The sequence below is a fragment of the Neofelis nebulosa genome, chromosome 16, assembly GCF_028018385.1.
Source record: "Neofelis nebulosa isolate mNeoNeb1 chromosome 16, mNeoNeb1.pri, whole genome shotgun sequence".
Lineage (NCBI taxonomy): Eukaryota > Metazoa > Chordata > Mammalia > Carnivora > Felidae > Neofelis > Neofelis nebulosa.
The window spans coordinates 40013859-40041741 of NC_080797.1; the positions used below are offsets into that span (position 1 = coordinate 40013859).

Sequence of the window (27883 nt, forward strand, 5' to 3'; positions counted from 1 at the left end):
CACCCCCCGCCGCCCCCGACCCCACACGCACAGACCACCTCTCTAAGGAAACAGCCAGGAAGCCTAGTGTGTGGCCAAACCAGGCTGGCCCCACCCTCTCCGATGCCAGCCTGGCATGCCCCTGGCCAGAACATGTCCCCCACCTCCGGCTTGTTAGTGGCTGGGACAACTCCGCCCTCCCCAGGGAGCAGGCTGAGAGGAAAACCTAGACAACACTTACCTGTTCTCTCTGGCTGGATAGGAGGTATTCCTGGGGGGAAGAGGAAGAAGGAGTGAGAGCCACACTGCTTCCCTGGGGGCTTGGCGAGGCAGGAAGGGTTGGTGGCTCTTTGGGGCTCAATGCCTTTTTTTTTTTTTTTAAATGTGCATATATTTTTTTTTTATTACAAAAGCAGCCTTTGAATACATGCCCACTATAAAAAGAGTCAAGTAATGAGAGGTTTGTGGAGTCAAAATTAAAGTCCCTTTCACCCTCTTCCCCTCACCTCCACTTCCCAGCCTCGATGTAACCACTGTTGACAGTTTGATGTCTATCCTTCTAGAAATTTCCGCATCTGTTTGCATATATATGAAGTATGTAGTTGTTAAACAAAACAAAACAAAACAAAACGGGCGCCTGGGTGGCTCAGTCGGTTGAGCATCTGACTTTCAATGCCCTCACCCTTAGGGGTGGCTGCACCCCTACATGCCAGAGGCAGCCCCTGTTTTCACACCTGTAGCCTGGCCTAATGATCTCTCCACAAAGCGTCGCTATTTGACGATCATTTATACGGACACCCTATGGCACGGGTGACCCCTACCGGCCTGGTGCCTGGGCTTGGTTTCACAGAACCCGCTCAGAACCACCCCTGTCTGGACAGCGCCCATCTTTGTCACTCACCTTCCACCCGCTTCCCCATCAGCCCAAAGAACTGGCTCGTTTTGCCCCTTTTCACCTCCTGAAGCGTGAGCTGAATGTGGGGGATGACACCGTCCTGGGGAAGCAAAGAGTTCATCGTTAGAGGCCGGAGACGAGACGGGAGGGCAGCCTGAACAACAGCAACGTCATGACCCTTGCTCCGTGCGGGAACGCGGCTCTGGCGCATTCTTTACCCAATACTGTGCCTACTAGACGCAATAGATAGCTAACGTTCTGCCTGTTACGTTCCTCACACGGTTCCCGGCGCTTCCGCATATGAACTCATTTCATCCCCGCTGAAGCCACACCAACTAAGAACCGGTGTGGTTACCAGGTTACAGACAAAGACACCGAGGCACGGAGAGATTGGTTTGTCCAGAGACGGAGCCAGAACTTGAATCCGGGTCACCTGGCTCAAAGGCCAAAATCTCGTTTACTCTTCACAAACACCATATGAAGTAGTGACTGTGGTTTATCCCCACTCTGCAGATGGGGAAACTAAGACTTATGGGGGGGGGTGTAAATGACTTGTCCAAGGTCACACAGGAAGTGGTGGAGGCAGGATTTGAACCCAAGGAGTCTGCCTCCAGGGCCTGGGTTCTGCTCTATCTTAGAAATGTCTCCAAGCATAGACAAGGGGCGGGGGGCAGCTGATGAACTGATGGTGGGTACCTGGTAGGCAAGGCGGGAGATCTCCCCCTGCACCCTCACTCCCACTGCTTCTCCCCTGACTTCCCCCCACGCGTGCCCTACCCAACAGCCTGGGTCTCCCATATGGAACATGGCATGAGGCCTGGGGTGGAGGCCACGACCCTTGGCAAAGGCATTTTCTTTCTTTCTTCTCTTTTTCTTTCTTTCTTTCTTTCTTTCTTTCTTTCTTTCTTTCTTTCTTTCTTTCTTTCCTTCCTTCCTTCCTTCCTTCCTTCCTTCCTTCCTTCCTTCCTTTCTTTCTTTAGTTTTTTTTAATGTTTACTTTTTTTTTTTTTAATTTTTATTTATTTTTTTTAAATTTTTTTTTTCAACGTTTTTTTTTTTTATTTATTTTTGGGACAGAGAGAGACAGAGCATGAACGGGGGAGGGGCAGAGAGAGAGGGAGACACAGAATTGCAAACAGGCTCCAGGCTCTGAGCCATCAGCCCAGAGCCTGACGCGGGGCTCGAACTCACGGACCGCGAGATCGTGACCTGGCTGAAGTCGGACGCTTAACCGACTGCGCCACCCAGGCGCCCCGTTGTTTACTTATTTTTGAGAGAGAGAGAGAGAGAGACCATGAGCAGGGGAGGGGCAGAGAGAGAGGGAGACGCAGAATCTGAAGCAGGCTCCAGGCTCCGAGATGTCAGCACAGAGCCCGACGCGGGGCTCGAACTTACGAACCGTGACCTGAGCCGAAGTCAGACGCTCAACCGACTGAGCCACCCAGGTGCCCCCAAAGACCTTTTCATCCTTGAGCTGCTGGGGTGAAAGTTCTGGGCCGAGGGCTGTGGGTTGAAGTTCTCATTTTTCCATCAGCCTTTGTGATGTGGGCCAATGTCATCTCACTTTCTGGCCTTAACCCCAAAGGGCTTGCTCAGCTCTGCCGAGAGGGAGCGGTGCTTGCTAGTGGAGAGAGTGACAATGGGTGACAGTCATTAGACCATCTTCACATCTCTGTGCGCCCAGTACCTGGCACAGAGCCTAGAACACAGCAGGTGTGGGATACAGAATGCCGAAGAGGGGCCCTTTCTCTGGCAGTCTGGGAAGAGGGAGGAGGACGGGGTCTCCTTTCCCAGGAAGGCTGAAGACAGGCAGCTAAAGCCCTCAAGTAACACAAGCCACCTGGCTGGAGTCGCCTTGCCTGGCCTGGAACCGGAAAAGCCCCCTTGGAGATCTGGACCCATTTCTGAAAAACTCATGAAAACCACTTTGGGTAAAAGGCGGCCTTCAAAGGCAAGCTGGAGACAATGGCTGCTTATGAATTAAACAAGACTCACCTCTCTCCCACCCTCCTGGGTGGCTGGACACTGGTCCCCTCCTCCCCCTGCCTGAAGCCCTCCTCATGCATTTAACCCAAATCCCCAGCTCCAGGGGATCCCTCAGAGCGGGGGAGGTGACAAGCCATGCTGACACTGCCTTGTTCCTTCCTTCCGTCACCTCCCTCGTGGAAATGGTTCCTCTACTCCCAGCCCTGCGTGTCCGGAAACAGAATACTCATGAGACCCAGCTGCAGGGGTTGGCGCCCGGGGCTGGGAAGCCCAGCAGACCGGGTGAGGTGCTGTTTCTCGCAGGGCTGCGTAGAGAGCTCCCCGTCACGTGGCTCGGTGTCCCGGGCCTGGGCCAGGTCCCGTGATGTTTGGCACAGATGCTGCAAAGCATGTCACAGCTTGCAAAGAGTCTCGGGGATCATCTTCCCTCGCCTCCCGTTTTACAGGTGAGGACACTCACGGCCAGAGAGCAGCCGTGACCTTCCCAAGGTCGCACAGCGTCAGTGGAGAAGCGGAGACTTGAACCCAGGACTGCCCACCCTGCTGTTTTCTCGACCACACTCGGGGACAAAGCAGGGGTTCCTGGAAATCCACCACAAGTGGCTGTTCCTTCGATGGCTCTCCCAGTGACCCCAGGGTCCTGACCATCCCGGGACTGGGAGAGCCAGGCTCAGGCTTGCCCCGTCTGCCCTTCTAAAACCCTTCACGGAACACTGGTCCTGTTTGCTCTGCTGGCCTCACTCCCCTGTCTGGGAGCTGCCCAAGGTCAGGGTCTTTGTCTTCCCAATCAGATGGAGTCGGGGCACAGATGCTGTATGCCTGATTTTTGGGTTTCTCCCCAGTTTAGTAGAAGATCCTGGCAATCAAACTCTTATCAGGAAATAAGAGTTTCTATACAGATGAAACAGTGGTCCCGCCCCAAGTTGGCCCCCCCTTTGAAAGGAAATTCTGGGGGGGGGGTGGCGCCTGGGTGGCTCAGTCGGTTGAGCGTCAGGCTTCAGCTCAGGTCATGATCTCGCAGTTTGTGAGTTCGAGCCCCACGTCCGGCTCTGTGCGGACAACTCAGAGCCTGCAGCCTGCTTCGGATTCTGTGTCTCCTTCTCTCTCCGCCCCTCCCTCACTTGTACTCTGTCTCTCTCTGTCTCTCAAAAGTAAATAAATGTAAAAAATAAAAAAAGGAAGGAAACTCTGGAAAATGTCCTCTGATGGACGGATACACCAAATCTGACCTTGTGCTGCTGAATCTGCATAACCTTGCACAGACTGTGTGACCTTTCTGTGCCTCGGTTTCCTTATCTGTGAGATGGGGATAGTAATGATATCTTCTCCACAAGGCTGATAGGAGGATTAAACTGGTGAATATTTATGAAGCATTTAGGCCAGTGCCAGGAACATAGTATATGTTAAGACACAAACACACACTCACACACCCACGCTCACCCCCCCCCCCCCCAACGCGCACACACACACTCACCCACTGTTCCATGTACATGTGCCCCTTTGGAGGTCTGCCAGGCCACGGGCCATGGCCCTGAACCTACCCACAGAGGGGAGTCACACAACACGGCTAACAATGTACAACCTACTCTCCTGACACCGGCAGAAGGGGTCTTATAACCCCTCCACCACGGACCAGCCCCTGCCTCACCCCAAAGGTACCTCCTCCAGGGTCACAGTTACCCAGGACCCTGCTTCAGCTCCGAGTGCCAGTTTCTCGTCAACTGTCCCGGTGCATGCAGGCAGCCCCATCAGGAGAAGCAGGGGGAGGCAGGGCAGCATGGTCAGTAGTGTTCGGTCCCGGGACCCTCTGGGAGCCCCTCTCGGCCTGTAGATGCTGCCCCCAGGTCTGGGTTCTCTCTCTGGCTCCTTTCGTGTGTGTGTGTGTGTGTGTGTGTGTGTGTGTGTGTGTGTGTGAAGCTCCACCTATGCTCGGTCCTTCCAGCTACCCTGCTTTTCCTTCGGCTTATCTGACCCCTGAGGCCACTTCCTGTGACTCCCACCCCTCCCTCCCCTGCTGGAAAGGCCAATGATACCAAAGGAGGGACCAGACCTCTTCCCTTGGTGCCCCAGCACTTGATCCCCGGGCTCAGCGCTCTGATGCAACACCCGCCTCGCCTTTGGCTGCATTCCCTTGGTGGCAGGTGCACAATGGGGCACTGTGTGGGGCCTGGCTACAGGCCCGAGGGGGCCTTGTCACCCTGGAAATGGTGGGTGACAAGGGAGGGGGACTGTGTGGCTCCTCCCTGCCTGGTGCACTGTTCCCCTGTAAGAGAGGCCTCTCCCCAGATCCTACCGCTTGTCTCCCCATTGCTGAGCACCCCCCCCTTCCTGCTGTTCCCTTCTGTTGAGTCCCAGGGTGTGTATAGAAATGCACGTCCCGCCCTGAGAGAAGGAACACGGTGCTTGAAGGAGTGGAACTTCTTGAGAGGGAGAATTGGAATTCGCCAGAAGAATGGCCTCCTGCCGAGGTGTCATCAGGGCTAAACTACTTCCCACTGCTGTCAGAGTGATTTTTCTAGACCCCTAACCTGACCTGTCCTCCCTGCTCACAGCCTTCCAGTGTGTCCCCCATGGCTCCTGGCATAATAATGTTGGAGCTCCCCCAGCATGGCATCCAAGGACTTTCTCCACGTAGTTCCTCCCTGTCTCCCATCCATCCATCCATCCATCCATCCACCTACCCACCCCCCATCCTCCCAGTCCCCCAATCCCCCCATCTATCCATCCATCCATCCATCCATCCATCCATCCACCTACCCACCCCCCATCCTCCCAGTCCCCCAATCCCCCCATCTATCCATCCATCCATCCATCCATCCATCCATCCATCCACCTACCCACCCCCCATCCTCCCAGTCCCCCAATCCCCCCATCTATCCATCCATCCATCCATCCATCCACCTACCCACCCCCCATCCTCCCAGTCCCCCAATCCCCCCATCTATCCATCCATCCATCCATCCATCCATCCACCTACCCACCCCCCATCCTCCCAGTCCCCCAATCCCCCCATCTATCCATCCATCCATCCATCCATCCATCCATCCATCCACCTACCCACCCCCCATCCTCCCAGTCCCCCAATCCCCCCATCTATCCATCCATCCATCCATCCATCCACCTACCCACCCCCCATCCTCCCAGTCCCCCAATCCCCCCATCTATCCATCCATCCATCCATCCATCCATCCACCTACCCACCCCCCATCCTCCCAGTCCCCCAATCCCCCCATCTATCCATCCATCCATCCATCCATCCATCCACCTACCCACCCCCCATCCTCCCAGTCCCCCAATCCCCCCATCTATCCATCCATCCATCCATCCATCCACCTACCCACCCCCCATCCTCCCAGTCCCCCAATCCCCCCATCTATCCATCCATCCATCCATCCATCCATCCACCTACCCACCCCCCATCCTCCCAGTCCCCCAATCCCCCCATCTATCCATCCATCCATCCATCCATCCATCCATCCACCTACCCACCCCCCATCCTCCCAGTCCCCCAATCCCCCCATCTATCCATCCATCCATCCATCCATCCATCCATCCATCCATCTTTCTGTCCATCTGTCAGTGTAGGGCAAGGGCCCTGCGGTCAGAGACCTGAATTCCAATCCTAGCTCCACCACTAAATAGTTATGTGACCTTGACCCATTACTTAACCCCTCTAAACCTTAGAATCCTCATCCGTAAGATGAGATTAACAATAGCACTTATTTCCAAAGTTGTTGGAGGATCAAATGAGATCATGAACGTGAAGCACTTAGCACGGGGCGTGACGATAAATCTTTCACACCTTGAGCTATTATTCCTGTCACTATTATTGACTGGGTGAGGCACTGAGCCACAGGGGATGAATGAGACCCTAACCCTGTCCTCCAGAATCTCGCAGTCCAGGAGAGGAGACCTCTGGCTGGCAGGTAAGCTCTGTTCAGTTTGGTAGGTGGCTGCATAGAGACGGGAGCCAGAGAAGGGCATATCCCCTCCCCAGTCTGCCCGGAAGCCATTCCCTAGTCCCAGACACGCTGCATCATCTGCTCCCAGAACAGGCTGAAACTCCCTGCCCCGTGCTTCGACCTTGGTTGTTGCCTTGCCTGGGCCTCCTTTCCCACCTGACATAATCCCACCCAGCCTTAAAGATCCCGCTTCACCATCACCTCCACAGTAGAGTTTTTCTGCGTCTGTTCCTGACTCCAGCAAGAATTGATTGGCTCTTTTCCTCTGCTTTCCCAGTATCTCCTGTTTACATCTCTTGCAGCCCTGCACGGGGGGGGGGGGGGGGGGGGGGGGGGGGGCTGCAGGTGAGGGGGGGGGTACTGGGGAGTGCAGGGTGTGGCCTGCACGGAGTGTCAGCCGATGGAGAGAGCGGATGCGAAACCCAGCCCTCCCTCTGTTCACCAAGCAGCACAGTCTGGCTCAAGGCTTTGTACCCCTGGAGGAAGGCACTTTGCTCCCTTTCTCCCAGAGGGGACAGCCGGGCTGAGGGATAGCCCTGCTGGTCTGCCATGTTATGCCACGAGCTCTCTGAGAGCGGGGCTGGGATATACATGTGCTTGGCATACAGTGGGTCCTTAAGAAAAGTGCAGTCAAGGGGCTCCTGGGCGGCTCAGTCAGTTAAGTGTACGACTTCGACCCAGGTCATGATCTCGCGGTTCGTGGGTTCCAGCTCCACATGTGGGCACATGAGGGCTCTGTGCTGTCAGGGCAGAGCCTGCTTCAGATCTTTTGTTCCTCTCTCTCTGCCCCTCCCTGCCCCCTCTCAAAAATAAACATAAAAATAAAAAAAGAAATGAAGAGAGAAAGAAAGAAAAGAAGGAAGGAAGGAAGGAAGGAAAGAAGGAAGAAAGAAAGAAAAAGGAAAAAAAGAAGGGAAGGAAGGAAAGAAAGAAAAGGAAAGAAAGAAGAAAGAAAGAAAGAAAGAAAGGAAAGGAAGGAAGGAAGAAACGAAAGAAAAGGTAAGAAAGGAAGGAAGGAAGAAAGAAAAGAAGGAAGAAAAAGGAAAAAAGAAGGGAAGGAAGGAAAGAAAAAAGGAAAGAAAGAAGAAAGGAAGGAAGGAAGAAATGAAAGAAAGAAGGTAAGAAAGGAAGGAAGGAAGAAAGAAAGAAAGGGAAGGAAGGAAAGAAGGAAGGAAGGAAGGAAAGAAAGGAGAAAGACTGGAAGGAAAGAAGGAAGGAAGAAAAGAAAGAAGGTAAGAAAGGAAGGAAGGGGAAAGAAAAAGAAGGAAAGAAAGGAAGGAAGGAAGAAAAGAAAGAAAGAAGGAAAGAAAGAAAGAAAAGGAAGGAAGGAAGAAAAGAAAGGAAGGGAGGAAGAAAAGAAGGAAGAAAGAAAGAAAAAAGAAAGAAGGGAAGGAAGGAAAGAAAGAAAAAGGAGAAAAAAGAAGGAAAGAAAGACAGGAAGGAAGGAAGAAAAGAAAGAAGGTAAGAAAGGAAGGAAGGAAGGGGAAAGAAAAAAGAAAGAAGGAAAGAAAGGAAGGAAGGAAGAAAAGAAAGAAAGAAGGTAAGAAAAGAAGGAAGGAAGGAAAGGAAGGAAAGAAAGAAAGAAAGAAAGAAAAAGAAAAAGAAAGAAAGAAAACAAAACAAAAAAGAAAAGAAAAGAAAGAAGTGTAGTCATTCTGAGTCCAGGCCAAGTTAGGCAGCCATGGATAAGGGCAAGTGTGGGGGTTGGGGGAGGACACCCCGAGCCACCACCTCCACCTCCCCTCCAGGAATCTCTTTGATGGATCCTGATGGCTTGCGAATCCCTGCCTGTGCTAAAACAGACTCCCTAGCTCCGCCCTATTCTGCAACCAGCCCCCCTTCCCCCCCTCCCCCCCTCCCCCCCCCTCCCGTCTCGGGTTGGTCTCAACACTCCAGGTGACAATCAGCCTCCCACTGAACCTCCCCAAGGGCAGAGCAATTCCACCGTCTTGACAAGTTCTTCCTTACGGGGAGCAGGGTTTCCCTTTTAATCTCCATTTTAATCTCCATTTCCCATTTAATCTCCATTTCCTCAGACGAGGAAACTGAGGTCGGTTGGGTTTGCTCTAGGTTACGGAAAGAACCGGGGGGCCGACTAGCATCCCAGACCCCAGTCAGCAGCTTCCCGCCTCCCACTGGGGCCTCAGCCTGTAAGGGCAAGCAACACAAGGCTGGTGGCAGCGTGACAGCATGGACCACTGCATGTAACAGATGGCTTCCCATTTCGCAGGTCCAAACTGGGTGACCTTGGGACTTAAGGAGCTTCCCTGGGCCCCAGCTTCTCCATCTGCAAACCGGAGCTGCTACTCCTTGGGTGGTGGTCAAGATTCCAGGATTTCCCCGCTTGTAAAGAGCTCAGAGCCGTGCCTGGCCGGCACATAGTATGAGCTCAATTAATCCTAACAGGTTTGGCGGGGGGATTATTCGACCTCTGGAACCCTGGGCCTCGGCGTGGACTCCCGGCCCCGCCAGCGGAGAAGCCACCCCGCGTGGGACAGGATGTGGAGGGTGTCCAGCAGGGAGGAGGCGGGGCGGGGGGGAGGGCACGGGGCAGAGGAGAGGGCGGCGGGAAGAAGGGAGAGAAAATCCCAAAGGTCCGGAAGGCCGGGAGGAAGGCAGGGCACGGGCTGGAAACCGCGGCTATTTGCAGCGTTGCCTTCGGGCTGCGGTCGGGCTGGCGCTCGCGGCCCTGGGGGCCGAGCCCGCCGCCCCGCCCGGTGCCCTCGGCCACCCGGGCACGGCCCCGGCCCGCGCGCCCCGCCGGACCCCGGTCCTCGCGGTCCCGGCGGCCGGAGGGCTGGGGCGCGGCGGCCGGGAGCCGGGACGAGGCCGACGGCGCGGAGCCGGGCGCGACCCCGGAGGGCTGCGTGGAGGCGGGTGCCGGCCGGTCGCGCGGGGCCGGGGCGGGCGCGGGTGGCCGTGTGCCCGCGGGGCGGGTCGCGGCCGTGGCGAGGCTCCCGGGGCGCCGGGTGGGCGCGCAGGATTGCTAAAGGCTGCGGTTTGGCAAAGCCCGCGGAGCCGAGAAGAGAAAGGGCGCAGGAGGGAGGGAGTTTTTTAAAGCTGAGGGCGAGCAGCGAGGAGGGAAACACGAGAGGAGGGCGGGATGCGGGCAGGAAGCTGACGTTTCCCGAGCGCCCACTCTGGCCCCAGGAGGAGGGAGGATGGGCCCCGCGGTGCCGGCCGGCTCCAGGAGGCCGCCCCGGGATTCGAACCTGGTGGGCCTGCCACCGCGTGCTCTGTCACCTTGACTGAGAACGCAGACGCGAGCCCGAGGGGAGCGGCGGGGCCCGGAGCGAGGAAGAAGGGAGGCTGGGAGGGGAGACTGGGGGTGGGGGGCTCCAGGGAGGGGTCGCGGCTGCCCCGAGGGGACACTTGCGGGGAGAGGGGCGGCCGTCAGGCTGCCGAGCTGGTTCCACCACCCCAGATGACGCCACAGGGGCCCTGCTTCAGTCTTTCCCACGCCCTTTCAGCGCCCCCATGTGGAAGCTTCTCCTGAAGCCTGGTCTCCCCTCCTAGGTCTCGGAGTGGGCGGATCCAGGTAGGGCAAGAGCTGGGTGCCGGTCCCCCTGGCCTGTCCTCTGGATAGAGGGACAGGAGGTGAAGGAGGGGCTGGGCCACCAGAGGGGGGCGAGCCTTCTCAGCGGCAGCGTGGTCCTTCTAAGGGAGGGCGATGGAGAAGAGTAGCCGGGGCGTGCTGATCGGGCACAACCCTCTGAAAAAGGCAACTCCCCCGCATCTCAGAGGTTACACTCGAGCAGGCATTGATTCTGGATTGACTGAGCACCTTGCAGCATGGGAGTTGTTCCAGAACAGAGATGCAGGAAACAGACAAGCATCGATAACAATTTAACCCAGTGTGGAAAGCGCCATGGAAAGGGCATCTGGGGAGAAACGAAGATTCCCGGACCCCCTTTACCCGCATTTATGGTGCAGGCACACTCCAGACACTTGTCCTAGACAGGACACCATGGGTTTGGAAAAGTGAGCGTCTACACTCGGAGCGCAGAGGAAGCAGACAGAGCCGTGGCCCTCTGCGCCCAGAGGTCGTGTGGGCGGATATCTCCGCCCAGAGTCATGGCAGACATTTGGGCCCAAGCCTGCCTTGTTTTTGACATCTAGCCCCTCAGTTGTGCCCCGAATATCTCCGGAAAGGCCTGGGGTTACTGCTCAGTTTCAGAAAGAAAATTCTCCGAGTCCCGAGAATGATTCAGAACAGCCCCTGACCTCACTCACCCTTATCGGCAGGCACCTCCCCCCACCGTAAAAAGCACATCCTGGCCCTGGGAACTTCCCACCCTGTCTCCTCACCTTTCTCCATAGGGCCTTGGCACCCACTTACATCTTTCTTTTTTTTGCAACCAGGCTCTGTAAGGAAAGACAAACGAGCAGAGTTGGGGGGGGGGAGCGGTATTTGTCCCCAAGAAGGATTTAAGTGACGAGTAGAAGCAAACCATGGTTAAGAATAAGACTCCGGGTTCAAATTCTGACCCCATCACTTGCCATCTGTGTGACTGCAGGCAAGTGATTTAACCTTTCTGAACTTCACTTAGCTTATCGATAAGGTGGGGGTAATAAGATAGTCACTTCAAAAGGTTGCTGAGATGTTTAAATGAGATAATGCATAGGAGAACTTCACGAAGCACCTGGCACATTGTAAGCCTTAATACATGGTAGCAGTTTATTGCCATTAATCATGTAATTGAACAATAACACTCATCCATGTTTTACGGGAAAGCCCAGATTAAGGAAAGTGATTTCAGGCATTTCCTGATATTTTGCCATCGGACTGCGAGTTTCCTAAGGACGGGGACTGGGTCTGACCTGTCAGACTAGGAGTTCCCTTGTGGCCAGGTCTCTTTAGACAAGGTTCTGTGAGCCAGGTTTTAAAGGTAGAGTTCAGGGGTGCCTGACTTCGGCTCAGGTCACTATCTCATGGTTCATGGGTTCGAGCCCTGCATCGAGCTCGGTACTGACAACGCACAGCTTGGAGCCTGCTTCAGATGCTGTGTCTCCCTCTCTCTCTCTGCCCCTCCCCCGCTGACACTCTGGCTCTCAAAAATAAATTTTAAAAAAAGGTAAAAAATAATAATAAATAAATAAATAAAGGTAGAGTTCAGAAGCTTCAGGCCTGAGAGCCGAGGGAGGCGGGTGAAACCCCCCTTTGTTGGTAGATGTGGGTTCAGGTCCCGCCCCGCCTCGACTGTGGGGTGGGAAGAAGTCTCTCTTCTGTCTGCTTCTCCCAGAGCCCATGAGCAATACAGGCATCCAGAGTCTGACCCCATTAGTGGGAGAGGCGAAGCTCATGATGTAAATCAGCTCTTTTTTCCTGGATCTTGGTTAGCGAGTGTGGGAGAAAAGTGAACAGCTAATTGAAAATATAATTATAATGCACTGTCCTTTGTCTACCGAGTGGAGCCTCCAGACCCCACTGTCTGCGGAACAGTTTGTTTCTCAAGTCCAGGAGGACCCTGGAGCCAGCCACCCAGAGACAGCACCCACGGGTTGGGTAACTTGGCGGGTTGTGGCAAGAGGCTCAGGACTGAACCTCTGTCCTGCTCTCCCTGACCACTGTCTGGAACACCTGAGCCCACGGAGCTCTCAGAAGAATGCTGAGTTCAGGAAACCCTGAGCAGGCTTCCCTGGGAAGCCGGGAGGAGGGAAGGCTGGGGAGGGCAAATTTCACCCAGCGGACACTGACTGGGGAGTCACTGAAAGCTGGAGAACAAAGGATTTGTATGGGATTTTGTTGTTGTTGGTTTTTTCCCCCCTTCATGGGTTCCCAAAGCCGCCTCCTCTCCATGGGGTGACCAAGAGAAGGGGCTGAAAGTGGGGAGGAGTTGGAGACAGGAAAGTCTGTTAGGAGGTAATCAGGATCGTCTAAGGAGACAGGGGCTGGAGGAGGGGCTGGCTCAGAGCATTGCAGGGGGGCGTCAACAGGTCTGAGCTCCGGAGGGACAGAGGGGGGGCACTGGGATGACGAAGAGGAAGGAGAACAGGCTCCGGGAGTGTGGGGGAGGAGCTGGTGGGTGTCAGTTTGGACGGTGACAGTTTGAAGTATCTGTGGATGGACCTGGGGTGGACCAGGAAGCGCTGGGGGCTTAGGGGCCAAGGTCATAGAGCTTCAGGAGGTTAGCGTACCACGATGGTGAAGCGAGGGGACGACCCAGGGAAATCTCAAATAAAAGGGCTGAAGCTGGACATCTGAGCAGCCTCAGTACTTAAGAGGCAGGTGGGGGACAGGGCGTGGGGCAAGAGACTACACGGGAGAAATTAGAAGGGTGGGCGTGTGGGAGAGAGGAGAGGCACAGACATACAGGCGAGCGATGCTTATGAAATACACATATGGATGTCAACAAACGTGTGTGTTAATGCCTAGAAAAAACAGTGCAGAACACGTGTGGTTTGGCGGTGGTACTTTTGGGACGGGCGGCAGGTAATGGGGTTTCCATGGACTGTTCGATATCCTGACATTGTCTGAATATGTTACAGTGACATACGTGCATGCGTTACTTTCACAATGTAAAACAAGATAGGAGCGGGGCCTGGGCGGCTCAGTCAGTGAAGAAATGTCCGACTCTGGATTTTGGCTCCGGTCTCGATCTCACGGTTTGTGAGTTCGAACCCCGAGTCAGGGCTCCGCACCGTCAGTGGGGAGCTCGCTTGGGATTCTCGCTCTCTCCCTTTCTTTCTGCCCCTCCACTGCTCGCGCTCTCTCTGTCTCTCCCTCTCTCAAAATAAATAATAAATAACCTTAAAAAAAAAAAAAAGATTCTCTCTCTCTCTCTCTCTCTCCCTCCCTCTGCACCCCTCCCCAGCTGGCGCAGGTGCTCTGTCTCTCTCTCAAATAAAAAGAAGTAAATAAATGAAACAAGATAGGAAATCCTCAAACTGTCCATTAACAGATTAGTCAGTTGTGGCCACGGAATACTATACAGCAGTGGAAATGAATCAGTTAGAATGTGGATATCAACTCGGATATCAAGTGTTAGGCAAGAAAAGCAAGTTGCAGCCTACCTATTGTATGATTCCATCTGTGTAGAATTTAAAAACATAGATCCGTACTATAAATGGATACATAAACGTGTAGTGTGTGTGTGTATGTGTGTGTGTATATATATATGTATATATATATATATATATATATATATATATATATATAATATGGACACAGAAAAGACTCGCGAGAATATGTGATATGTTCAGAAGAGAGCTTGCCTATGGGAGGGGGAGGGCAATTGGGGGACACAGGTGGCTTCGGTTTTCTCTGTAATGACTCATTCAGTAAGGTGGGTACTGAGTATTCATGTGTGCTGTCCTATTATCTGTACATTAAAAAAAAATTTTTTTAACGTTTATTTATTTTTGAGACAGAGAGAGACAGAGCATGAACGGGGCAGGGGCAGAGAGAGAGCGAGACACAGAATCAGAAGCAGGCTCCAGGCTCTGAGCCATCAGCCCAGAGCCCGACGCGGGGCTTGAACTCACGGACCGCGAGATCGTGACCTGAGCTGAAGTCGGACGCCCAACCGACTGAGCCACCCGGCCGCCCCTATTATCTGTACATTTTTATGTGCTGGGTATTATTAATACATTTTGAAAAACCAGAAGGGAAATATGAAAAACCATGGGGGGAGAAGGGTTTTATGAAAGAGGGGCAGGGTGGACAGTATGAAAAGTAAATTAGGGGTGGCAGGTGGAGCCTGGGTTGCCCTGGGGTAGGGGGGTTGCCCAGCAGCGTTTCTGGCCCATAGGCAGACGGTCTGCTTTCAGCGTTCCTGCTAAGACCCCTGGCCAGAGGGTTTTGAGACCCCACTCTCAGCCAGTGGTCCAGCTGGGGCCCCCACCGCCTCTGGGACACACGCGGGGACACTGAGGCTCTTGGATGTTGCTGATAATGACGCAGGGAATCTGTCCTCCTCTGTCACCAAAGAGGAAATGCAGTTATCATCCTGGGAGAGACTCCTTGAGGATCAGAGGGGTGACAGCAGCCCTGCGGGAGGCGTAGATTGGCCCCGAGGCAGGGGGATGACCATGCTTCGGCAGGAGTCAGCGAGTCTCTGGCGCCCAGGGGGCGGGTGGGCGAGGACAGTGTTGAGGCTTGAAGGTTTGAGGAGGCAAAAGCCAAATCCTGGTGCCCAGGCATGGAGAGTGGGCGATGCCCGGGCTTGGCAGACAGCGGGCTGAAAGATGCAATGCCAAGCTGGGGAGAGGGGTTGCCAGGGCTGGAGATCAGAGGAGTGGATGGGGGAGGGCCCAGACACTGTCAGGGCTTGAAGCAGGAGGCTGCCGGGGCAGGGTTGGGGGGGGGGGAGAGGGAGCCCTAGAGCTCACCCTTTCCCCTCCGTCTCATTCAGTTTTGCGACAAAAACAGATGCCTCTTGTTGATGAGCTATAAAGCCTCTGTTGGTGAGTTTCAGAGTCCACAGGGCCCTCTGGGGCCATCTTTTCCAATCCCGCCTTTGTACAGATGGGGACAGCGATGCTCGCAGTGGGGCGCTGGCCTTTCCGGGGCCACCCAGTGAGAGTAGCCACAGGACCCGGACCCAGCCCGCCTGTGTGTCCTTGTCTGTATACCTGTGGGGGTACTGGGTCCGGGGTAGGAGTTGGGGGTGGGGGGGTGGGTGTGCCCGGAGTGAAGGGCTCCAGTCTTGCCCAAGGGAGCCAGGGGTCTTGGTGGGGAGGCAGGCAAAACACGTGCAAACCCAGCCAGCTGTGGAATGGTCGCCCGCACCCCTGGGGAAATGTTCTGGGGCAACAGCGAAGTGTACCTTCTGTGAGCTGGGACCTTTGGGAGAGGGGGACCTATGGAAGCTATAGCTTCGGCAGAGCTAAAAAAAAGAAAAAATGCAGAGGCACTAAATCCATTAAGAATTAATTTTCAGTGGCAACCAAATGGCCTACAGTACCAGAAAAGACTTTGCAAGACAAAAGTACATCACGAAGGTGGGATTATTACTGGCTGTCTGGAGCTGACCTTGGTTGACCCAGGGGGTCAGGGGTGTGGGTCTTCTGATCAGCAGATGATCCTGAGGCCTGTAGGTCTACTGGGGGACACAGCGAAGTTTTCTCCTAATTTTCCTCCACTGCAGGCCCAGGAACATGTACTGCCAGCCAAGGAGGAGGGTCAGTTGGGAAGTGGCCCTGAAGAACATTGATCCCCCTCTTCATTAAAAAAAAAAATGTGGGGCGCCTGGGTGGCTCGGTCGGTTGAGCATCTGACTCTTGGTTTTGGCTCAGGTCATGATCTTGCAGTTCGTGGGGTCAAGGGCCCGCGTCGGGCTCTGTGCTGACAGCTCAGAGCCTGGACCCTGCTGCGGATTCTGTGTCTCCCTCTCTCTCTGTCCTTGCCCTGCGCATGCTCTGTCTCTCAAAAATAAACATAAAAAAAAAAAAGTTTATTTCCTTATTTTTGGGAGAGAGAGAGCACGCGCAGGGGAAGGGCAGAGAGTGAGGGAGACAGAGAACCCCAAGCAGGCTCCCTGCTGTCAGCGGCAGATCCTGACCCGGGGCTCGAACTCACGAACCGTGAGATCACGACCCAGGGGCCGAAATCAAGAGTCCGACGCTTAACCGACGAGCCACCCAGGTGGCCCTCTCCCTCCTCATTTTACAAAGGAGCAGATTGAGGCCCGGGGAGCAGTAACATAAATCTGCAATATGACCATTTTTTTCAACATTTCATTTATTTCTAAGATGTGTCTGAGGCCTTGCATGTGAGCGAAGGCGTGCTTGGCATTCTGGGAGGGCGTTGGCCTGAGCTGAGACGTCCCAGAGGGTAAAGAACGCCCCTAGACGGATGCTCAGTGGCGTGGGCCTGGCTGGGCAGAGACGGAGGGGTGGGGATCTGCCCTGTTGTCCTCTGCTCAGGAAAGGGGACCACTTTCAGCCTCCACTTCAGGACCCTCCCCCACGGCTCATTTGCCTGGGAGGGCCTGCTTTGGAAGGGCGGCCCACCGTTGGGGAAGGGTGGGGTGTCCAGCAGCTCCCAGGGGCTGCGGGATGGGACCCATTTAGCTTCCATAGTCATCTGACCCCCATGACTCAGGCCTGGCTGGCCCTGCCCATGGAGGGCAATGGGCCAGTCTGAGCTCATCACCACTGCCTGGAGCAGAAATGGTAAACAAATTCACCCTCTGCCTCCCTGCCCCGTGAGAGGAAGCAGGGAAGAGGGTGAAGTGGGGAGCCCTCGAACATTCCACCTGGCCCAAGCCATCTGCGTAACACAGGTGCACGCGATAAGCGTCCGTGGGGCCCGTGCTGGGCTATTGCAGGTGGGCGACGTGTGCAGAAGTGTGTTTGCCTTCACACACGTCCTTAGGGGAGCTGTGGCCAGATTTTTCCAGGGGCCAAGTTGGCCAGGACTCACGGGGACCATCTCATCCCATCCCTGGTGTCTGGGGCCACCAGTTGAAGGCTCATGAGGCTGGACCTGGTCTGAACGGCTGGATCTCGGCCTCCCAGCCTTCAGGTCTCATGGCTCAGACCCGTGTGCTGGGGGGTCTCTGTGGCCTCTGGGAGCCTCTCAGAGGCTGCAGACAAAGGTTCTGGGGTTACTGCTTTGGCCTGCCTGGGCCCGCGGCAGCAGGTGAGAGGGCCCCGACTTCAGCATATCCTCTCCCCCGCCCCCGTCTTGCTGTGCGCCTCTGGCTCCTTCTCCTGTCCTGCCATCTCACTCTCTCTCCTTCTGTCCTTCTCCGCTCCCTCCTTCCCTCCCTCCTTCTGGCCTTTCTGTCTTCCTCCTTTTCTTCCATACCCACTCCCCCCATCTTTTCTCCATCTCTTCGCTCAACCCTGTCACCAGCATTGCTACTGGTGGCCACCAGATGGCAGCAGCGCATCGCGGGTCCCATCCTCGCCGGGGGCTCCTTCCCTTCCCCCTCCACCCCCACCTGCCCCTGCCGCCACACCAGGATGATTAACCACCCCTAACCCTTCACAACACCCACACCCTGCCCAGTGCTTTGCTGGGACTTTAGACATGGAGGAAAAGAGTAGCAAAATACAGGCAAGGGCCTGGGTGGGGGCCGGGAGCTCCCTGGAGACGCTCTACTATCCCTGCAGGGTAACACCTCGCAAAGGGTGTTTGCACACATTGAGGCACTTACTCCTGGAAACTGGGAAGTCCTGGAGAGCATCCCCACTTTACACACGAAGAAGACAAGACCCAAAGAAATGAAGTCACTTGTCCAAGTTGGGACAAGTTTCTGTCTTCTTTGTTCTCTCTATGCATCTTGAAGCTGTCTCTTCTAAGGAGGCTGAAATGTACAAGAGCCAGCCCCTCTCTGCCCTGGGAACCCCCAGGCTGACGCGGAGGCACAGCCCTGTCCCAGGAGCCACAGAATGGCGGAGACAGAGGTACAGCCTTCCTGGAGCCTCTACTGGTGTTGAGCTGGAGCTAGGTGAAGGTCATCAGGGCAGGCCTCCTGGAGGAGGCAGGGGCCAAGACTCGGGGAAGGTAGGCTGAGTAAAGGAATGCCTTCCGTGGCAGCTATCAGGCCAGGAGCTGCTCAGCGATCTTCATGTATGGGGAGTAGATGGGGTGGGCTCGCTGCAGCCCTGGAGGCAGGGGAGGGGACCATGGCAGCCCTACCTTGGGCCATGCTCCTTTCCTGGCCCACTGCCCTGCCCCACCCCCTCACTCCCTGTCCCACTGGGAGACCAGCAGTGGGCTGGGGACAGGAGGCCCAGGGTGGGGTCCCTTCCCCAGGGCCTGAGCAGGATCCTGAGCCGGCTGTGGCAGTGCCCAGGAGCCAGAGAGGAGCCGCCCCCCCCTCACCCCCTTGGGCCCCTCTGTAATTAGGGCTATTTTTAGGGCCCTCTTCCTTCCTATTTCAGGCCTCTGGACTGGGCCGGAGAGTGGGGCTGTCCTGGGGCCGAGGGCTGGAGCCGCTAAACTGGGCCCTGGCGTGGGAGCTGCAGCCACAGCGCAGACCACAGCGGGGGCGGAGTCCTGGCGGGGGAGGGGAACCAGGACGTGGCCAGGCCCCGGGGCCGGGCCGGGTGGGGGCGTATCTTGGCTCATCTGAGCCCTCCCCTGTCCCCTCACTGGCCCAGCCCTCTGTCCTGCTGCCCCCCAGCCCTGCTGGTGTGAGGCGGTGAGCCTTGGGCCCGCATCCCGGCGCATGTCCCAGATCGCACAACCCCAGCACCTTCAGGAGAGTGTCACCCTAGGAGGGGTGCTCAGGATGCCCATAATAACGACCAGCATTTACTGAGTGCTTACTGTGTTGTTAGTACTTCACCTGGATTAATTCATGTACTGTCTACAACGACCCTGGGAGGTCAGTGCTACCTTATCCCCATTTTACAGAGAGGAAACCCGAGGCACAGAAGTAGCTTGTTTGTCATGCCCCGGGCTTGGTCTCATGTGGCTTGCTTTTAGAGGGCATGCCTGTCTCTTTGATGGGGCTCAAAGAGAGGGGCCCCTGAGAGACATGGCTTTCTTCTTCACATACTTCCGGGCTCCACTCTGAGGATCCCGGTGCTCGGTCAGGCACGGCTCCTGCTGACGATCGGCCTGTCCGTCGGCCGACAGTCCGTGGCCTGTCCTGCCGGCGGAAGGGTGGGTCTTGCCCAGCTGGTTCCAGTTAGGCACAAGAAAGCTGGCGAGGGGTATATTTAGCCCTGGTTTCTGGAGCAGCCAGAGGTCTCTCATTCTTGGAGGCGCTGGCCACAGTGGGGCTCAGCCTGCCAACAGTGGGCTCATGGGCCGGAGGGCAGGCAGGCCTCAGGGCAGGGAGTGGGGTCACGGAGGAGAAGGGGCCGATGTGACCCTGCCCATCTCTGCAGCAGGGAGGAGAGTGGCAATGCCAGTCAAGGCACCGACTGCCATGCTCAGGATGGGTTTGTAGGCTTGAGGGCTTCTGCAGGAGGTGTGGGAGGTCTGGGAGGGGAGGGCAGGTCTGGGGTAGATCAGGCCCGGCTGAGACCCAGCATGTCCATGGCATGGAGCTCATCTGGGGGGCTTTGCCCTCATCTAGGGATGTGGGGGTCAGGAGGTGGGGTCAGGGGGCAGAGCAGGAGAAATAGGAAGGGGGGGGTGGCCCTTCTGTGCTCTCGAAAGAGACTGACCTGCTTGGGCGTCAAGGTTCGGAGAAAGTGGGACGCTTGGGGAGGGGGCAGGTACACATGCACGAGAGCAGTAGAAACAGGCACACGGAGCGGGAACCCCGTGGTGCCCGACGGGCTGGGCCCGTGTCGCTGTGTGTGACTGTGGCTGGGTTTGGGGGGGTGGGCAGGGGTGAGATGACCCGCGGGTGACCGTGGCGTGGCTCCGCTGCGGGGGACCAGCACAGCCTGTCGTGATGCTTCGGGGTGGGGGGCAGCCTATCAGTGCGGTGGCAGATGAGGGGCTAGAGCTGTGTGATTTTGTGGGGCCGGGTAATTATCCCCCTGGATGCTGGTCTCTGTGTGTGAGACTGAATAAACACACGTGTGGGGGCAGTTTGGGGCTCTGGCTCCGTGCGTGCGCGTGCGCGTGCATGCGCGTGCGTGCGTGCGTGTGTGTGTGTGTGTGTGCGTAGATTGTCATCCTGGGTGTGACTGGGTATGTGAATGTGTACCACTTTAGCAACCACCAGCCTGTTCTCCACTGCAAACGAGGCCTGCTCCCGCTGGGGGTCATGCCCTGCTGTCCTTCCGGGAACCCCCACCCCAAAGCCACAGGCCCTCTGGGCCCGGGGGAGGGAACCCTACAAGTTTGTAAGCATCTGTCTCTCCCCTAATCCCCTCACCCCACTCCCTCCGACCATCCCCACAGACGGCAGGTAGAAGCCTGCCTGCCCCAGGGCGGGAGCAGGGGAGAGAGAGAGGAGCCTGCCCGCCTGCCCGCCGCCCCTCTGTGTCTCTGCGCTCAGACAAAGAGCTCACCCTGGTCTCTGTGGGCGTCTGGGAGACGCTGGGGGGATTAGCTGCCCGCGCCGCCCTCTCCCCACCTCGTGCCAGCCCACCCGGCTGGCACCAACACCTCGGAACCCAGGGGCGGTGCCCTCACCACAACCTCTCCGGCTTGGAGTGTGTGTGTGTGTGTGTGTGTGTGTGTGTGTGTGTCTCCTCCCCCAGAACCATGGCAGAAGCAGAGGTGCAGCCCATGGAGAAGCGGGTCCTGGGCTCCCATCTTCCCCTGCGGGTCGGGGCTGGGTCCCCCGTCGGTTTCTACTTTCCCGTCAGCCAAGCACATGCCTACCGAGCCCACGTCCTTGTCGGCACCTCTGTGTCTTTGAATATCATTCCTGGACCTTGCACTCCTCCCCCACCGCTGACTGCTGCTCAGACCTTCCAGTTCTTTCCCTTGGCTTTCCCGCGGGGAGGGGCTGATGGGGCCGGGGAGCCTCAGAGCAAGGGAGAAGGAGTGGGCGCCCCTGCTGTGTCAGCACTGGGTCAGGAGGGATGGGCTTAGTGGAGGAGACTTGGGCGTGACCTTGGGTCTGGGTCGTTTACCATGGGTCTGGAGAGTGCCCTGTGGTTTCTCCTCCATCAGGAAGAAGGGCAAGCACGGTTGAAGTCACTGCCCCATGACTTCGAGTGTAGCCCTTGTTTTGGGCTGTGCAAAGCCTGACACGGTCCTCAAAGTCTTTCGCGTGAGCTCTCATTGGGTTTTCTCAACAGAGAGGGCGGGTATTGTTTCTTTTCCCATTTCGGAGATGTTTAGGCTGAGGCTCTGAGAAGTTAAAGGGTTTACCCGAAGTGAGCAATAGAGCCAGGCTGGACCCCAGGGTCTTGTTCCGTAAGCGTCAGGAGACAACTTCCTGTGGCCTCCTCGGCACCCTGTCCCTGCCTCTCCTGAAGAGTCTGCTGTCTTGGGAAACCAGGGAATGGAACGGGCCAGTGGGAGCTGGGGGAGATGACCCGGCCCCTCTCTGAATCACACCCCACCCTTAAGCAATAGGGCTCCGTTCCCCCGGACAGTCCTTGTCATCCCTCCTGTGCTTCTGGGGCTGTTTGTGGAAACTCCCTTCCTCCTCCTGCCAACTGGGTTGGGATCTACTTTGTCCTAAAGACCTCTCCACGTGAATGTTTTCTATGACAGTGTTGTTCTGTAGGTTTAGCCTCCTCCTGCTGCATGCGAGGCCTGTCTCCTTCTGTTCAGTTCCATGGGAGTATGCTGCCAAGATGGAAACTGGGATTTCCCACTGACTGGAGGAGGCCTTGGAGGTTGGGAGCTGGCTCGGTGCTTTGAAAATAAAACATGACCCATATGTGTGGATGGACGTATAGTGGTGAGTGGATGGATAAATATATAGAGGAGGGTGAATGCACAGGTGAGTGGGTGGGAGGTGCCTAGGTGGGTTGGTGGGTGAGTGGCTAGATGGCTAAGTGAGCAGATGGCGTGGGTGCAGGGGTGAGTGGGTGGTGTTTGAATGGATGGGTGAGTATTTAGGTACATGGATATATTGGTGAATGGTTGAATGGATACATTAGAAGATGGATGGAGGATGGATGGATAGAAGAATGGATGGATGGATGGATGGATTGATGGATGGATAGAAGAGTGGATGGATGGATGGATGGATGGATGGATAGAAGAGTGGATGGATGGATGGATGGATGGATAGAAGAGTGGATGGATGGATGGATGGATGGGTGGATGGATGGATGGAAGAGTGGATGGATGGATGGATAGATGGATGGATGGATGGATAGAAGAGTAGACGGATGGATGGATGGATGGATGGATGGATGGATAGAAGAGTGGATGGATGGATGGATGGATAGATGGATGGATAGAAGAGTGGATGAATGGATGGATGGATGGATGGATAGAAGAGTGGATGGATGAATGGATGGATGGATGGAAGAGTGGATGGATGGATGGATGGATGCATGGAAGGATGGATAGATGGAAGGAAGGAAGGATGGAGATGTATGGGACAGTGGTGGATAGGTGTATGAGTAGATTTGTGGCCGAAATTTGGGAGCCTGGAGGTGCCTTTAGAAGACCGGCCATACATGGGGAATGAGTTTTCCACAACTACCTTGGCTTTGGTCAGCTGTCAATCATCTGGACTGATGGAGAGAAACCATGTCATGGAAGAATCTAGAAGATGCTGACTGGTCACAACCCGATTTATGTCATATTCATGGGTAGAGGGCAATCAGCTCTCACCTATGAAGTCCGAGGGTCTGAGCATCTGTGACATGTCAGTTGGACACAGATGTGGCTCCTCTTGGGATTCCAGCTCTGACTTTCCTCTTGCTCTGCTGTTCTCTTCCTTCCTCCCATGTTGGGAAGGACAGCATCCTCTCACAGATGGATACAGAATGTCGACAGCACTGGTGTGATTCTCCTGCATCTCTCTGGTGGGCTTCCTCCTCCCCTATGGTCAGGGAAAAGTGACTGGACTCTCAGAGGGTCCAGTGCCTTCTTCGGGTTTCCCTGAGATTAGCCAGCATGGAGAGGCTCAGAATCGTGGAGATTAGCCTGGCATCTGCCAAGCAGGGTGATGCTGTCAGGAGGGTGACAGCAGCAATGCTGTCCTGACAACAGAAGCTCCCTGAGCTGATCCCCTGAATGAGAGGAGGCGCCTGGAAACTGTAACAAGACACGTAGCTTGGGGATGGGGTGTGGGCATGGGGTGGGCTGTGGAACCCTTTCTCTGTACTGTCCCACGTACCGGGTCTCTTCTTGGATTCCAGAGGACTCTCTTTTGCCCTTCTCTTGGGGGGAAGATCTTCCCTGGGCAGTGGGGGGGGAGGTCCCTGGTTGGAGCCCTGCTTTCCATGACAATGAAAGGAGCCTCAGCCAGAGTACCTGCTAGATACATTCTCACAGTATCCTTTCCAGGCAGGGAGCGTTTCCCTCCATTTTACAGATGAGGAGACTGGCTCAGAGGGATTAAAGAACATGCCCAGGATTATTTGTCTGGTCATCACATCAAGATTCCCATTTAACTTGGCTTGGCTTCTTTGCCTCATGCAAGCTCTCATTTCTGAGACCCTCACCCCCTTCCTGGAGTCTCAGGTCCAGCTGGGGGGAACGGGTCCAAGGACCAGCAGCTTGAAGGACATGTCAGAGAGACACAGGGGAGGCCTCCAGAAGGAGGACCTTCTGGCCTACAAGGTGTAGAACTCTGCAATGGCCAAAAGAGGAAAGGTGTAAAGACATATTCTTTAGAGAAGGTGACCTGTGGTGGTTCCAACCCAGCTGCATTGCTGGCCGGAGGCGGGGTGGCCAGAGGCCATCAGGAGACACCCCCTTGCAGCCAAAAGGGGGTAGAATCTCCTGCCTGGGTGGGACTTGGGAGTCTTGAGAGGGAACTTTTCTAGATCCAAGGAAAGGCAAATCACGAGAACTGGTGCTGGACTGAAGCTGGGTGGTTCGGAGCCCATCTCCGGACGCCAAAAGTAGGTCTTGGGGGGGGGGGATGCCGGGACATATTTTCTGGGAGACGGACAGGATAATGGTAGTTGCAGGAACCGTGAGGGAAGCCTTCCCCCTTCCCAAGCTGGGCAGTCCCGGAGGCCAGAAGCCTGCCATGCCCCTGGGGATGCTGAGAGGTCAGTGGGGCCTCTGGCTGAGGACCAGGTAGCCCGGACCCCTGGCCTGTCATCGTCGTTGAGCCACTGGGTGGAGGAGCGCCGGGGGCTGGGGCAGGGGTAGGTGGAGATGGGAGGTCCAGGTGGGCCTGAGCAGAGGGCGGCCCCTCCTGTGTCTCCCCTTGTCCCGTTGGCCTCCCTCCTCTCTCTTTGATGCTTCTCACCACAGACTTCAAACAGACTGCCCTGTGTCTCCACCGCCATCCATAATTAGAGCCTCTCAGGCTGCCTCTCGCTCTCTCCCTTCCCTGCTCTGATCCAATCTGGTTCTGACTCTCCTGTCGCTTTTCTCTCTCCACCTTCTCCCCTCTCCCTGCTCATGCTTCTCTGGCTCTCTGAGCCTCTCCCATCAGGGACAGGGTCCAGACCGGTCCCCTGGCTGCCCCAGGCTGTGGTCTCCCCCACTCTCCCCTTCCCTCCTTTTCCGTCTCTTCTCTCAGTCTGACGGCCCACTTGGCTTTTCTGTCTTCATTGCTGTGTCTTTCCCCCATGACACCAAGCTCTGCCTGTGTCTCTTTTTCCTCCTTCCTTCCTTTTGACATGATCTGCACCCCCTTCCCACACTGAAGGCTGCGCTCGTCTGTGCCTTCCTGGGTTGAGACTGGCTCTAGGACAGACAGGCCCACAGGCTGTCTGCCTCTCCACTGGTCGGAGCCCTCTGGGCCCTCAGCACAGCCCCAGGGCCTCCCACCCCTCCCTGGACTTCCTTCGGGCCCTTCCCAGGTCTGGTTTTTCTGGCCAGGCTGACCTCCCACTCAGTGGCCCCCTTCATGGCCTTATGGCAGAAGGTGCTTTGTCCTCCTCTTTCCCAAGAGAAGACGCAGTGTCTTTCCATAACCTTCTCAAGGCCTGGGAAATAGGGGATGAAGAACCATACAAACCTTCACACACACACACCCCCCCCTTGCCCCGTGTCCCATCCCCAGGGCATCTGGTGCCCCAGATCCAGGCCCTCTTGGAGAGACAGACCCTGAGGAGCAAACGTTAGGTGGTGAGTGGTCTGGATGTGGATAGACCCCCAAGGGCTGAAGAAGCCAGGTTTGAGCCCTCTCTTAATGCTGTAATTCTGGACTGGCCCTGTCCTCCCTGGGCCTGGTCCTAAGGATGCCATGAGGGGGTGATAATAAGAAGGACATGACTAACCCTTAGGTTGGACACGATGTTTTCCAGCTAACAGTGCCCTTCCCTGGTCACATGGACCTCATGACATTCAACGTGGGTGGGGAATGAAATGAACACATCCTTTTGACAGATGACGGCTTAGAGGCTCAGCTATGCCCCCAGGTGCCCCTCCTAGAGGGGGAGGGCAAGCTGACTGGGTTGGGGGCTCAGCCCCGTGGGAGTCCAGGCTCCAGATCATGGGGGACAGGCAGGACATATGGGTGGTTCCGGGTGGTTCTAGGCTCTAGGCAAAGATGGGTGCCCAGTGTGTAGATGGGAGCTCAGGAATTGAGGGGCGATACAGGCACCCCAATATTGGGCCTTTCTGGACAGGCCCCGGGAAGGACCACGCCTGGCGTGTGTGCTCAGGGGATCAGGAACGTGATGGGCTGGGGGAGCATCCCCTCGAAATTGGCCAGACCTTGGGCAGAGGGGGGCTTGGCCTGGCAGCCCAAGAAAGTGGGAGTGTGTTTGCGAGCACGATGGTGAGGGAGCAGGCGAGAGTGTGTACCCCAGCAAGAGCGAGTGTGTGTGCACTCAGCGTACACGGGACTGTGTAGGTGGGTGTGCGAGCGGGCGTGCCTGTGTGAGTGCGTGCAGATGTGGGAGCTTGTTTCTGAATGAGAATAGCCCCGGGTGTCCATGGCTGTGCGTGTGCGCGAATTGCCTCAGCGCTCGGCGCTCCGGGGGTGACAGAATGCGCACAGACACCAACATCCGGAGCAGGAGGGAGCGAACAGGTGTGAGAGGCTGTGAGCGCGCGCGCGCGCGTGTGTGTGTGTGTGTGTGTGCGCGCGCGCTCGTGCACGCGCGCGCATACGCTGGGGCTTCCCCCCCCCCCCCCCCCCCCGCCCCCAAGCTTTTGAATAAGCAGCACCACCAGGCCATCCCCTCCCTCCCGCCTGCTATCCTTCCTCCTCATTCCTCCCCTTCCTTCTTCTTCCTCCCCTCCCTGCTCAGCCACCCTTTGAGGACCAAGTGCCAGGACCACTCCCCAATTCCAGAAGCACCCTGGCGACACTCTTTTCTCCCTTTGCTGGTGAGAAGGATGTCCTCAGAGCCCAGGTTGGGGTGGTCGGTTCAGGAAGGAGGGGCACGCGGCCCCTATCTCTGAGGCCTGAGTGCAGAGGAGAGGAGGGGGAGGAGGAAATAGTGGCCTCCTGGCCTCCTTCTTCCCCACCACCCCAAGGCCCAGTGTGGGAATGGGAACAAGAGAGACCTTTCAGCACCGGGCGTCTCAGTCCTGGGTCTGTGTGACCATGTGACCGTGGCGGGTCAGGGAGGTGGCTCCAGCCTCACTGGCCCTGCCTCTCCGGGCCTCGGCTCCTCACCTGTGAAGCCTTTTCCTCCTGGTTCCAGCCTCTGGCTCCCTGGGTCTCACCCTCTCCCCACCCCAAGAACTCTGACCTGTTTTCTCAGTTCTGCCAACTTGGCAGGGCCTCCGGTCTGAGGTTCTTAGCTGGAGAGAAGCCTGGAAGAGCGAGGGAGGTTTGATTTTTTTTTTTCTTTTTGCCTTTAGAAATTGGGGATTTGGGCTAAGGCTGGCATGCTCACCCCAGACAGACTTGTCTGAGCACAAGGCGGCTGCAGGGAGGGACGGGTTCTTCTGCCACCATGCCCTGGGGGGTGGCCGGCTAGGCAGAAGCCAGCCCTTGCTCTGGGGAGCCTCTTTCTGAGCGGGGAGGAGCAGCCCTGACCCGGGGACCCCTCAGCTTGATGGGAGAAACTGGGGGGGGGGGCAGCGCCTGGGTGGCTCAGTGGGTTAAGCATCATGATCTCGCAGTTTGTGGGTTTGAGCCCCGTGTCGGGCTCTGTGCTGACAGCTCCCAGCCTGGAGCCTGCTTCAGATTCTGTGTCTCCCTCCCTCTCTTCCCCTCCTCCGCTCACACCCTGTCTCTCTCTGTCTCTCAAAGATGAATAAATGTTAAAAAAAATTTTTGATGGGAGCGATTGGACACACAGCCGGAGAGCTGGCTCCCTGCGGTGAAATAAGGACACAATGGCCAGACAGAACCTTGAGATCCACGGCCCTTCCCAAGGGCTGGGCTGAATGGAGCCACCCAATTCTTTGGATAAATGAAAGAAAGAGAAAGGAAGAAAGAAAGAAAGAAAGAAAGAAAGAAAGAAAGAAAGAAAGAGAAAGAAAGAAAGAGATAGAAGGAAAGAAAGAAAGAAAGAAAGAAGAAAGAAAGAAAGAAAGAAAGAAAGAAAGAAAGAAAGAAAGAAAGAAAAGAAGGAAAATAGGAAGGAAGGGAGGACGCCAGAGTTGGAGGAGACAGGGGACAGGTGGAATTGAGCTGTGAGGCCCTGGGCAGCTTTCTGAAGGCCACCGGGCTGCAGGGACAACTGTCTTCACCCTGAAACT

The 27883-nt window shown here is 56.1% G+C and overlaps 1 protein-coding gene across 1 annotated transcript; it reads right to left on the reverse strand.

The window, feature by feature from the left end:
* Window positions 1-8: 8 nt before the first annotated feature.
* Window positions 9-4844, reverse strand: TAC4 (tachykinin precursor 4; the record flags this gene model as incomplete). The annotated part of the gene is made up of 3 exons (XM_058702844.1): window positions 4520-4844; window positions 881-974; window positions 9-250 (listed from the first exon to the last, which is right to left on the reverse strand). Coding segments are annotated over exons 1-3 (456 nt in total), but the record flags the coding sequence as incomplete, so codon positions are not given.
* Window positions 4845-27883: the final 23039 nt, after the last annotated feature.